The sequence below is a fragment of the Buteo buteo genome, unplaced genomic scaffold, assembly GCF_964188355.1.
Source record: "Buteo buteo unplaced genomic scaffold, bButBut1.hap1.1 HAP1_SCAFFOLD_62, whole genome shotgun sequence".
Classification (NCBI taxonomy): Eukaryota; Metazoa; Chordata; class Aves; order Accipitriformes; family Accipitridae; genus Buteo; species Buteo buteo.
Window position 1 is genome coordinate 322,730 of NW_027439228.1, and position 12,675 is coordinate 335,404.

Here is a 12,675-nt window from a genome sequence, read left to right on the forward strand (position 1 = left end):
GTCCGGGTCCTTCCCATGAGTGAGGCACTGGGAGGCACCAGCCTTGCCATTCCTCCCCTTCCTCTGGGGTCACTGTCAGTCCTCCCTGCCCTGGGACCCACCTCACCCTTCTCTTTCTTCACTGGTCCCCAATTCCATCTACTCTGAGCTTTGCTGGGCACGCTAGGTTTTCCACAGGTTGCATAGTTGTTCATTGCTCTCACTGCTTTCCCCGACTGTGGTGTTACCCAGCCTGTGAGGTGCCCTTCCTTTAGCCACTAGTTGCTGCCCATCTGTAGCCTGGGAGCCTCTGGCCTCGTGCTGTGCCTGCCCTTTCAAGGCTCCTGTTCTCCTCCGCTCACGCTCTGCTGCGCTCCGCTTGGGCTCTAGGGCCACCAGTGGCTCAAGCAGTGCAGACTAACTCAGTCTCAGGAGGGTAGAGGCAAGGAAAAGCGTCCCTGGAGGACGGGGTTCCTCTGGAAGGAGACACGTGCGCTTGCAGAGGCCCTGCAAGGCATCTGCGGGGTCTCAAAGAGCGTGTTTGGTCGTGGTCTTGCATCGCTACAGACACATGGGGAGAGTTAGCCAAGCGCTGAGCGTGAAATGGGTCCGTGTCCTCTGTGTGCACACAGGGCACGCAGCCGCTCATGGGGTTGGGCCTGGGCACATGCAGCGACCGAGGCTGTGCATGTGAGCGTGTGCATGCGTGTGCATGTGTGCATGCAGGTGCACGATTGCCAAGAGCACACTGGGCTCCAGATGTGAGCCAGGGTCAGGCAGGGTGGAAGGCGTGAGGTTTCGAGCTGGATCTGGACTCTGTGTCAAGGCAGCAGGCATCGCTCATGTGCCGAATGACTCTGCCTGGGCCCCACAGGAGGGGGTAAAGGAGCCCTTCTTTCTCCTCTTCTTCCATTCAGGTGCCAAAAATCCTGAACACCCTTTACAGCTACATGCAGCAGAGCACCCACAGGCCCTTCCTGCTCCGTGCAGTGTTTCTCCTCACCCGCTTTCACCAGGAGCCTGTAATCAGCAGTCTCCTCCAGAAGAGTCTGCTCATGGACAGGTACGGGCACTACCCACCTCCCCACTGTAGTCAAACAGGGACCCTGCAGCTTCCTTGCCCTGGGGGGGTCCGGTTGAGAAGCAGGTCTTTTTTTTCTGCCCAAGCAGTCTGGAGTGTTGCAAGACTGCGTGCTTGTGTCTCTGCTGTGAGTGGGGCATTGTAAGCCGCACTGCAGGTGAGGAGGTTTGAGGGCACCGCAGGACCGCAAGGATACGGGCTCAGGGGTGAACGTCTCTTCCCTTGCAGTGACACGGTGGAGCTGTGGAGGAGCCTGGGGAGAAGCATCCTTGGGATTCAGATCCTGAGGTGCTTAGTGGAGAAATTAAACAGAGCAGGAAACGACCGCCTGGGGACGGACTCCTCCCCTTGTGAGCAGCACAGCTGTCAGACTGCTCTGGAGACTCTGACGGTACGTTCAACGGCAGACACCTTTCTGCAGCTCGGCATCTGCTTGCTAACTCACGCTTGGGCGCAAGGGAGTCAGGTGCCCTTTGCGGGTGCCCGTGGAGATTCGCAGGGCGCTGTGCTGGGCCGGCCTCAAGGAGTGCGGGGAGCCAGGGCAGTTTGGTACTCCTGAGCCACAAGGCTGTCGCAGAAGTGACAAGTGCGGACAGTGACCCCCCACCCTGGGCAGGCGGGGGAACCAGGCTGGTGGGAAAAGGCCTTCCCTGAACAGGTGGTTCTTGGTCATGTTTCTCTGCAGATCACCCGTGCCATCTCCGAGGTGGTGTTTGCCCTGAGGAGCACGGAGGAGCTCAGGCGACTGCTTCCCCACCTCCTTCCCAGCCTGCTCAGGTGGGCCAGTGAAATGCTGGGTGGGGAGAGGCAGCTTTTGCTCATGACCAGCTGGAAACAACTGCATGTGGAGAAGCCGTGCAGGTAAAGAGCCGAAGGGGCAGATGGAGGGGCTGGCTTCAGTTCCCCGTGCCAAGGCATGTGCCTTTGTGGGGCTGAGGGAGGGCTTCGCCTGCCCCACTTCCTAGATGTGGAAAGCGGTCGTCGCGGTTGGTTTTACTTCTGTTCCTTCGTGGAGCAACTCCAGCTCCCAGGCAGGAAGGTCTTACGCAGCTCATACTGCGGATGGCCGTCCTCTTGCCTCCTGCATACCCTTGTGTGCACAATAGCATTGCACTCCCTCAACGGACCCCCGCTGGAGCAGTGACTCTTGCGGGCACTGGTGTCATTCTTGGCCAAAGGCTGGTGGGAAGAGGTATGAGGTGTTGGCCTTGGTTGACACCTAGCGTGGAGTCAGTCTAGAGGCGTGGGTTTTCTTCTGCTTCGGTGGGTCTGGGGCATGAAGAAAATGCCAGTGTCGTTAGCTGCAGTCTGGAAGGCTGTGAAGCATCATTCCAGGGGTATTTAGCTCTGCTGCAGATCAGTCTTCCCCGAACCTGCTGCGATTTGAGAGTTCTTGGGGTTTCTGGCGGTGGTGCTCTTTGGACTTGTTTTGTTTGATTGGGTTTGTTTATTTTGCACTTTGTTTCTTTTGCCAGGATTTTCCTTTCAGCTATAAAGTTGGTGCTGGGCAAATGCATGGCGCAGAAATGGACGCAGCTGCTCGAGATTTGGGGAGTGTGGGCTCGCCTGGAAGTCCCCGTGGCTCACCCTGAGGGGGTGCGTCTCCTGACCAGGTAAGAGCCCCAGGGATGCATCTGGCCAACTCCTGCAGGGCTGTGCCCAGGGAAATGGCCGCTGGGACCCTCCCGGCGTGCCCGGGAAGCCGTCGGGAGCTGAAGAGTAGTGTCTGCATCAGCGCAAGTGAATTTTGGAGGCCCGGCCTGTGGCCTTCCTGGGTAACTGTGTCCCTCGCTTGTGACCCCTGCGCAGTGTCCTGCTCAACGCTGGAGTCGTCTCCCCCTGTCTGGTGAAGAACCTCTTGCCGTGGCTGAATTCCTGCTCAGTTCAACTGCGGATGACAGCTACAGCTTTCTTTGCTGAGGTAAGGCAGGAGATGGGGAAGGAAGGGGTCAGAGGACTTTTACCGAGATACTGCTGCTTGGGATGTCTTTTTTTGTGGGAAGATCCCTGGCGAACGGGTCCCTGGAGCGGGGTGGCCAGGGGAGCACCTGGCCGGGACCAGGTCCCCACGGCGCTGCCTGTGGTGTTGTTCCAGATCTCTCGGGACCGCAGGACGACAGGGACCTCCGAGCGAGGCAGGCACTAGAGCAATCCCTCCGCAATACCTGGCCCCAGCCAGCACCACGGAGTTAATTAAAGCTCATCAAAAGACACCGAAAGGGGAGTGTATCTGTTCTTTCCCTAATAGCACCCTGGCAGCTGGTGAGACAACGTGTGGGTGACACCGAGGCTGGGGGCTGCCAGCTGTGGGGCCCCTCTCAGATCTTCCCGGGCTGGGGACAATGGAGTCATGCCAGGACAGAGCCCAGAGCAGGGGTCTCCCCGTGGGGTCCTGGGGCCTTGGCGTGCCCTCCCACTGCCCATGGGGATCCCCTCGCCACCCCTCCCACCGCGGCACGACCACCTCCAGCACCAGCCCGCGCTGGTGCAGGGAACAGCCCGCGAGAGCCCCGACCGTATCGCCACAGCAGGCTTCGCCCTCCCGGTGTCCCATCACGCTGGGACCCCCCACAGCACTGCCCAGTGACACACTGGGGGGAGTAGGGGGCACTGGGGGGAACCGAGGGGGTCACAGGAGGTTACAGGTGTGTGGGCAGGGGGCGGAAGGGGGGCACTGGGGGACGAGTGGGGAATGGCGGGGGGACCTTAAAGGGTCAGCAGTGGCACAGGGGCCGAGCAGAGGGACGGAGAGTAGCATCTGGCTGGCCCATCAGACCCCTGCCCGTTAACCCAGGCCCCACTGGTGCTGTTCCTCACCCCCAGCGAGCCTCCGCACATCTGCAGGGGGCAGGGGCAGCTCCACACAGGGAGGCCACCAGCAGAGACGTGGTTTTGTCCCTTGGGCTGCTGTGCACGCTGGCCCGGCTGCAAGCCCACGTGAGCCTCAGCCCCCTGTCCCGCGGGTCCCACCACACGCGCGTGACCCAAACGGAACGCTCTGCAAAGTTCGCTCAAAGGAAGCACGTGCTTCCGCCTTGCCCAGTCCTTCCTAAAGGTGTTCCTTGGTAAAGGTGAGGATGTAAGCGGGAACGGAGCCCCTTTCTGGGTTGAACAGCAGGCTGAGGGGGGCTCCTGCTGTGGCGGGGGCACCGGCAAGGGCCAAGCTGGCCAGTCTTCCTTCGTCCTGGTCTTCAGAGGTGGCAACCTCCTGCGTGCTCTGGGCTGGCACAGCCTTGCCCGTGACCCAGGGGAAGCTTCCCTCTCCCCGAGTCCAGAGTCCTGCCCCATACACGGCACCCTGGGGCAAAGGGCAGAGGAACCAAGAGGTTCCCCTCCTTCGCAGGGTCCCCAGCGTCAGCTGTAGCATCGCGCCTATCCTTTGTAGTGCCCAGAGCCTCCTGTTTCGGGCCGAAATCCTCGGTTTTCGGGTCCAAACCCGCCTTTGATGACCCCCAGCCTTTCCTCAGGGCCCACAGCTCCATGCTGAGGCTCTCAGCCCTAAAGGTGGAGTTCGTTGCCTGGCAACCTCCACCCAGCAGTCCCTGGGGAGTCAGTGGGCCCAGGACAGCCAATCGCATTTGAGGAGGCGGGGGCAAGGCATGTGATCGATAGGTAACCCACCAGTCAAGCTTCGAGGCCTGCAGGAGAGGTGGCAAGAGGGGAAAAAGCCGGGCTCCCTGCCGGGTGTGTGTGTGGGGGGGGGTGTTGGTTGGAGGCGGGGCATGCCCGCTCCACCAATCACAGCTGGCAAGAGCAAAGCAGAGATGACTGATGAGCCGCCTGACCCATCACTGGATGGGAGGAGCGATCTCATGCAGCCAATCGGAGGAAACATCGCCTCAGGGAAGGGCGGGCCCCAAAGCAGGGCACAGTGGCAGCCGAGGGGAGCGATCCTCCGAGGCAGCACCGCCTGAAGGGAGGAGACTGGCAGCCCTCCCCAGCTGTGCTGACCCATGGGAGAAGAAGGTGGGGCCTTCTCCTGGGGCCAGGAGTTTCCTCTAGGCACCTGCAGTGCCGAGGGCTCCGGCAGTCCTGGGAGCTGAGTGTGCCAGGCGCAGGGCAAGCGGCTGAGCTGGGCGTTCTCCAGCGGCAGGCATTTGGACGAGGGGGGCTCGGCGGGAACCCGTCTTGCCCTCCCGCTTCTTCTTGTGCTTCTTGAAGTGGAAGCACTTGTGCAAGGCTCCAGGAGGAGTTCATTTGGTGCCCGCCCTTGCTAATTGCAGGTGGGTGGTCTGCAGCGGGCAGGGAATGGGACAGGACTGCTCGCAGGAATGCCGTGGGAGGGGAGGTCCGTCGCTCAGGGAGACAAGGATGAAGGGTGGGCATTGAGGGTTGTGGTGCTTCTCTTCCCAGGTCACCATTACGCGTGAGGAAGCTCTGCTTCCCTGGCAGTGGCCGAACATCTGCCTGCCCTCGGGAAGCCAAAGGCAGAAATCAAGCAAGAGTCGGGATGGAGTTGCAGGAATAGTTGCCACCTGTCGACCCCAGCTGTCGCCCCAGTTCATTCTCTGTGTGGAGAGGCAGTTCAGGGTGCCAGGAAAAGGTAATTTAAGGGATCTCCACTGCTTATCGGTTCTGCTGACTCTCATGACTTTACTGGCATTGTGGCATTTGGTGCTAATGCCAAAGCTCTTGGGGAAATCTGTGTCAGGGTATTGGCATCTCTTAGGGTTGTGATCCTGTGGTAGGGGGGAAAGCTAAAAAAATGAGACACAACTGTAAGTAAAGAAGCAACATTGAGGGGGGGGGGGGAAATACATTTTCCCAAAACACTTTTGAGGTTTAGGGATTTGGTTTGAGAACTCTTGTTTTGGTGACACACTTGCTAATAAGTCCAAAAAGAGATTTATCTTTGCTTTCATTGAGATTTTGACTTGAGTGCAGTTAGTGATCTGCTGTAACCTTAAATCACTCCTGTCATCTGACCAATTCTCTGTTTTGTCTCTACTACTGAGCTGATTTTCTTTTCTCAAATGTGGCATAAAATTTGCATGTACTTCCTGGAAATTGAAAGATTTAACAGTGCTTTGTGGAGTGCTATTCAGTCGATGGGCGCATGGCACACAAGAATTTAGGGGTAAAAGTTCTTTTAGAGGTTCTGAGGGTTATGGTCCTGCTGAAAGATTAGTGAGAAATTCAGCTACACAGTTGTCAGGACTCATAAAACTTGCCAAGACTGCAAATATGTGATGTCTGGGCTTTGGTGTTGACTAAGCACAGTGCAAACACAGGTGGATACAAAAGCTGGAAACAAGAGCTTAGGCATAAAAGAACCAAACCAAACCAAAACCCAAGATGATGGAAGAGAGAAAAATGTCCTGCCAAAAATACTCCTTTAATTATTCACCGACAGAAAAGACAACTTCCAGAAGAGATTGTCTTCCTGGATGCAACTGTGAGAAGAAACCTAATTACTGAACCAAAATAGTACACATATTGTAGGATGATAATAATGCATTAAGTATAAAATAAATAAAAAGGCAGAAGAAGCCATGCTGCATTTCCTTCAGATTGTGGATTGCCTCTCTTCCAAAGATACTAGATGTTTATCTGCCCAGTACTAACAGCACTTTAATATTATTTGCTGTTTGTAAATGAAGTATTTGAATTGGAAGTAAAGGCTTAAGATTATGAAGCTTTTCACTGCCAACAAAATGTCTAGGTGCTGAAGGAGCTGGCTGCTTGCTGGTCCCAGGGTGCAGGTAAAGCTACTTTCTGATTATCAGAGATGAATCAGAATCTCGGACATTGCCTGACTCTTCATCATCTCGGTATCGTGCTGAATATCAGTAGCAGGCAGGGAAGGGGGTTCTTGTGTCCCTGTCTGAGATGCCAAATTGTGATTTCTGCTCTCTGTCCCAGGTACGTGCCTGTGCAGGCAGCTAGATGGGAGCTTTCCCTCTGCAGAGCACGGCTCTCTGCGGTTTGCAGAGAATAATGTTTTCTACAGCCTTGTTTTCAGCTTTAGGCAGGTCTGGCTTCATTTTTCGGGGGAGGCAAGAAGGCTTGCCTTCTGGGAGTGTGTTTCACCACTGTCCCATTTTTGCTGAGGTCCATGAGTGTCCCTAGTTGTGAGTAAAGGAGCCCTGGTGGGACTGTGGGCTGGAGATGTGCTGCTTTTTGCCCCTTCTGCCCCTCCTCTGAAGATCTGATAGCAGAAGTGTCTTTGAGACAGGTTTTTTGACCTGCTTCAATGCAGTAATGGATTACTGAGAAGCAGCAGTACCAGGGAGTATGAATGCAATTTTCTCTTGCATGATTTGGCTGAAGATCAGAAATGTGCTTCACTGAATAGGAACATTGTTGATTAAAATGGCATGACTGTTGATGCCATATTACAGCGGTATCTTGCAGTGTTGGAAGCTCAAATCTATCTTTTCGTGTTAACTTAAAGCTTAAACTCTGAGAAGACTGTAGGAATTTAAAAATCACCCTCTGCAACCTATGCAGACCTTGAGGTATGAGCCAGACTGAGAGGAGTGAAGAAAATGTGTTCATGCTTTTTTATCCAGCTGAAAGAGCTCTGTATAGCTTTAAATGCTGTTGCATCTCATTTTTAGTTGAATATAAGCAGATGGTAATAGATTAGGTGTCAGATATCTTGTGAGGGCAACTACCTGGCAATGACATATTATTAACAGTAGTTTAAATGATTGCACTTGTTTCAGAACAAAAAGTGGAGTTCTGTCTATTTTTAATCTGAGTTTCTGAACTATCTGATTGGAACTTAGTACTGGGGAGGCCTTCAATACAATTTTTTTTATGATGATCGCTAGGGTGTGATGGTTGTCAGTTATTTTTAGGTGGTGTGGTCAAATCAGAGGTGTTGAAAGCTTACCCCTCATCTAATTGGGGTGGGTTTTGTTTGTTTTCGGTGCTTATTTCTTTTGGAAAAGCTGAAGATTAAAATCTCTCTGTATATACCCATGCACCCCTTCTCCATGGTGTTTACATAAATGTTTAGGCTGTTTTCCAGGCTGTTTCCTTCGTGCAAGACTGGTTGGAATCACCTTAAAACACCCTTTTACCCAGCACCTGCGAGGGAGGACCACAGTGTTTGGGGACCTCGGTGGTCCCAGTGCCTGAGGATGGTGTGTGCACACACACACACATTTATCTGGGGTGTTCCTGCAGCTCCCTGGGACTGGGCTGTAGCCAGGGCCAGGGTTTGTGAAACCCCTTGTCTGAAGATTTCTTGGGACCACAGCACCCACAAGGGCAGGAGCAGAGGGACAGGGAAGAGAAGCATTTAGCAATATTTAGCAGGGGCTCTCACCAAACCAGGCTGATCCACTCTCCAGCTTCTCCCTTAACTTGGGGGGAATCTGCTACCACAGATGTTTCTGGCGTTTGCCGCATCGGGAGGATTGTCAGTGGGCTGCACTGGGAGCAGGTTATGGGAAATAAGAGCCTGTAATGGTCAGACTACAATGCTGGGAGATTTTTACAGTAATGCCCGTGCTGCAAGAATCCAAAGGTCAGAGAGGAAAATTGCAATACCAACTTCAATTAGTGACTAAGAAAGGGAATGACTTTCATGATGTGTCAGACTGTGCCTCTAAGCCCTATGAGAAGCTGCCACCCTTCTCCGATGACAGGTAGCGTCGTGGCAGTGGCTACTGCTGGGCCAGGAGCAGCAGGCAGATGCTGCGCAATAAAATGAGAGCAGAGAGCAGGCAGGCTTGGTCTGTGAAGGATCTGCTATCCCATAATTCATTCCCTGCCCTTATTCACTGGAGGCTGAATGTGAGGATCTTTGTTCACTGGGGGTTTTTTGTTTTGGTTTTGTGGTTTGTGTTTTTTTTTTTTTTTCTCTTTCTTTTGATTTGGTTTGTGGTTTGTGGTTTTTTTTTAGGGGAGTTTAGGAGAACTGACTATGGGCAGCAGAGAAGATCTGGTGATTCAAAGGATCTTTTTTCAGTTGTTCATGCTAGAAAGTTCTTGGGGTTTTTTGTTTTGTTTTTTTGTTTGCTTCTTCCTGCTGCCACTGAACACCTCTGGGATCCATTGCATTTTACGGGGATTGTTGCTTTGGAAGATGGCAGGAGGTCCTGTGGCCCTTTCTGCCAGCCAGTCCTGCAGGAGCAGGGAAGCTCTGCTGGGAGGAGGCCAAGGAAGGGTGTCAACAGCTGCTGTAGAAATCCAGACGAGCAGTTCAGGTACATAGGAGGGATCAGGGGTACAGTCCAAAGGAGCCACGCAGGGATGTGCTTGAATGATGACTGTTCCCTCCCACCCCAGTGCTATGAAGGACATTTGTGCCCGGGTCTTGTACCAAGGGACTGTCATACCCTCGTGTACGGGGACCCCTCGTACACGCACCCTGGCACGATTAACTTTGCACAATCTTGGCCCCCTTCCCTGTCTTCAGGGGAACCCGAACTAGTAAAACGTTTTTGGCTTGTTTTTCTTCCTTGCATGGTGAGGATGGACCATGGCAGCATGATGTCCTTACAGTGTCACTTGGTGGGGAGACTTGGACTTGTCCTCTACAGGCTGGACACTAACTGTCCAAATGACTTCCTAGAGCTGGCTGCAACAAAGAAATGCAGTGTCATGCTAAGGAGGAAATGACAGCTGGATAGCTCCCTCCCAGAAGCTATAGCAAAAGAAGAGAATGAGAAAAATGAGGGATAATTGTTCCTGACAATGGTGTCTTTTAAAATCAAAATAGAGATTTTTTTTTTTCCTTCAAAATAGAGATTTTTTTTCCCTTCAAAATAGAGATTTTTTTTCCTTCAAAATAGAGATTTTTTTCCTTCAAAATAGAGATTTTTTTCCTTCAAAATAGAGATTTTTTTCCTTCAAAATAGAGATTTTTTTTCCTTCAAAATAGAGATTTTTTTTCCCTTCAAAATAAAGATTTTTTTCCTTCAAAATAGAGATTTTTTTTTTCCTTCAAAATAGAGATTTTTTTTTTCCTTCAAAATAGAGATTTTTTTTTTTCCTTCAAAATAGAGATTTTTTTTTTTTCCTTCAAAATAGAGATTTTTTTTTTTTTCCTTCAAAATTTCTCAGGAAGTTTTTGGTGATGTTGGACTCTCCAGTGCAGAATGATCTGAACACCGCTGCAGTGTCCTGATGACAGGACTTTTCCAAGCACTCAGCTTTAGAAATAGTCTATGGAAAGATGTCCATGTCCTGGGCATGAGATTTAAAAAAAAAACCAACAAAAAACCAAATTAAGAAAATAAAATTTGAGTGGAAAGTCCTCCTTTCTCCCCAGTGCAATAATTCTTCGTGGCACTTGGAATCATGCTCAAAAATGTTGAATCTCTTCCCCTTAAGTTTGAAAGACGGAAGAAAGATTTGAAAATAAACATGGAAGAACACCTGGTCTGCAGGAAAGTTTTTGTGGGGAAAAAAGTTATCAAAAGCAGCTTGGTGATGTGATTTTTTTTTATTTATTTATTTATTTTCCTATTGCCATTTAGGTCAGAGGGACTAATTTGTATGATTTTCTTAAGAATGCTTTCATGTGTAAAATTTAGATCTCATAAATCAAGACTCAAACAGGACAATAGTAAGGATGGAAATGTTTTCTTTACTGGCATACTGGGGACAGACTTTATAGTAGAGAGTGTTGCAATAGGACAAGGGGTAATGGTTTTACACTAAAAAAGGGTAGATTCAGACTAGATATAAGGAAGAAATTTTTTACAGTGAGAGTAGTGAAACACTGGCACAGGTTGCCCAGAGAGGTGGTAGATGCCCCATCCCTGGAAACTTCAAGGTCAGGTTGGACAGGGCTCTGAGCAACCTGACCTAGTTGAAGATGCCTGTGCTCATTGCGGGGGGGGGGCGGGTTGGACTAGATGACATTTGAAGGCCCCTTCTAAGCCAAACTATTCTATGATTCTACGCTAACAAGTTTGGAACAATGTCATCCAGTTCTGGGCTCAGCAGAGAGGAGTGAAACATCACTGGAGTCAGGGTGCCACTTGTTTCTATTAAACATTTTGTTAGAATCTTTCTTTTCTTACTGTAGTTTTGTACAGGCATTCATCTGCCTTTTCCAGTGTTTAATATTCACATGCTGGAAGAGTAATTTAAATGGGTAATAGATACAGAGTGTAACCATTAAATCTAGTTCATAACAATGCAAACTATTGGATGGCAACAATTGCAAATATATGCCTGGCTTTGCAGGATGCCAACTCGTTGGCTTGGGACACAGAGCTCACCTTAAGTGACAATAAACATTTTATATTTAGATGTTCATTGCTGAGCCAGATGAACACAAAGAGCTGCAGCGTTTCATTTTTTTTTTTCTTTTTGTTTTATGTAGGGGCCTTATGCGGACTGACGGCAGTCCCGGAGAGAGATCCAGCCTCGCTCGAGTGGAGTACACCTGCAGCTTTTAATCAGAAACGACAGCTATAAAGCAGCACTATGTGCAATACCTCTGAGACCTGTACCCTTGCTGGTGCTCACACTTGCATGGAGGAGGAGGTGAGCAGGATGCCTAGCAATAAGAGAATGATAGCATTTGAAATTTCTGGAAGAAAAAGAGTTATTTCTGTCTGTTTTCTTCATTCCTGTCTTTTCTGCTCCTTCTGATAAGCAGTGTGGCTATGTTGTCGGAAGGATAAGCTGAGAAGTGGGTTAAATGAGAAGGTTTTCCTCTGGGGGGAAAAATCTGGAAGTGGCTTGGACCCATATTTTGTAGCTAAATGGATTGTAGCTGTAAAAACGTGCTGTAGCTAGACGATGAGTAAGGCTGTGTCACAAACTGGAAAAGTTGTGGCTGACTGAGGAAATCTGGAGGGGTTTTTGTGCTTGTGGAGTGTCTGTTTTTTAAGAGCTTCTGGAGAGCTGGATAGCTTCAAGAGTAATGTCAAGTCGTTTTGGGGTCCAAAAAAATGCTGAATTGCTGCAGGAGGAGTGTATGGGGTTTGCTGAATCTGAAATAGCTTGTGAGCACCACTGGAGGCACAGTGTTGTGGGGACACCCCCAGAGGTGCAGTGCCCTGGGCAGTGGGGTAAGGGTGTACTTGTGTGGCTGTCACCTTAGCCTGTTTGTAATTCTGTGCTTGTGTGGGAGCTGCCTGTGTCTAGGTGAACAGTACCTCAGTCACACCTTCCTTCTCATACTGTTTTAATGCTACCGTATTTTAATTTGTCTCCCATTATTAATTAATGGATTGACTCCCCTTCAAAGCAGGTTACTGCTTTTTTCCAAGTGCTGAACTGAAAATGGTGACCAAGTCCTGCATACAATGATACTTTCTGCTAGAAAGTCATTGGAATGATTCAGGCACCCACTTTGGTGCTCATCCATTAGGGGAGGACTTCACGTGTGCTGTACTTTGGGAAATGAGTGTGCATTTATTTCTCCATTTAACTGGATTTTTGTGTGAGTGAGATTTGTTAATATTGTTGTATCACTGATTTTGCTGGCTTGCCGTGGAAATCTTCCCCAAAAGAGTTAACAGCTATTTCTAAACAAGATCCTCCAGACCAGATACATCCTGAACAGCTGAGTTGACCTGGGAAGTGGTTGTAGCCTCAGGTGGAGTTGCCATTACAATCACAATAACTGAGCTATCATATAATCAAATTCTCCAGCTCCCTGAATTGCTGATCTCACTTCTAAGCTTTCTGTAAGTGGAACT

General features: G+C 50.6%; 2 protein-coding genes across 2 annotated transcripts in view; one reads left to right on the top strand and one right to left on the bottom strand.

Moving 5' to 3' along the window:
- LOC142027833 (maestro heat-like repeat-containing protein family member 2B) overlaps positions 1–3,657 on the top strand; it is a 34,416-nt gene extending 30,759 nt beyond the window's left edge. The window contains exons 32-36 of the mRNA XM_075022034.1: positions 897–1,042; positions 1,289–1,451; positions 1,746–1,921; positions 2,536–2,673; positions 2,870–3,657. Coding sequence (XP_074878135.1) covers positions 897–1,042; positions 1,289–1,451; positions 1,746–1,921; positions 2,536–2,673; positions 2,870–3,206 — 960 coding nt within the window. The 3' untranslated portion in view covers positions 3,207–3,657. The remainder of the gene's footprint in view (positions 1–896; positions 1,043–1,288; positions 1,452–1,745; positions 1,922–2,535; positions 2,674–2,869) is intronic.
- LOC142027846 (uncharacterized) overlaps positions 1–12,675 on the bottom strand; it is a 327,572-nt gene that overhangs the window by 144,446 nt on the left and 170,451 nt on the right. The gene's annotated exons all lie outside the window — the stretch shown is intronic.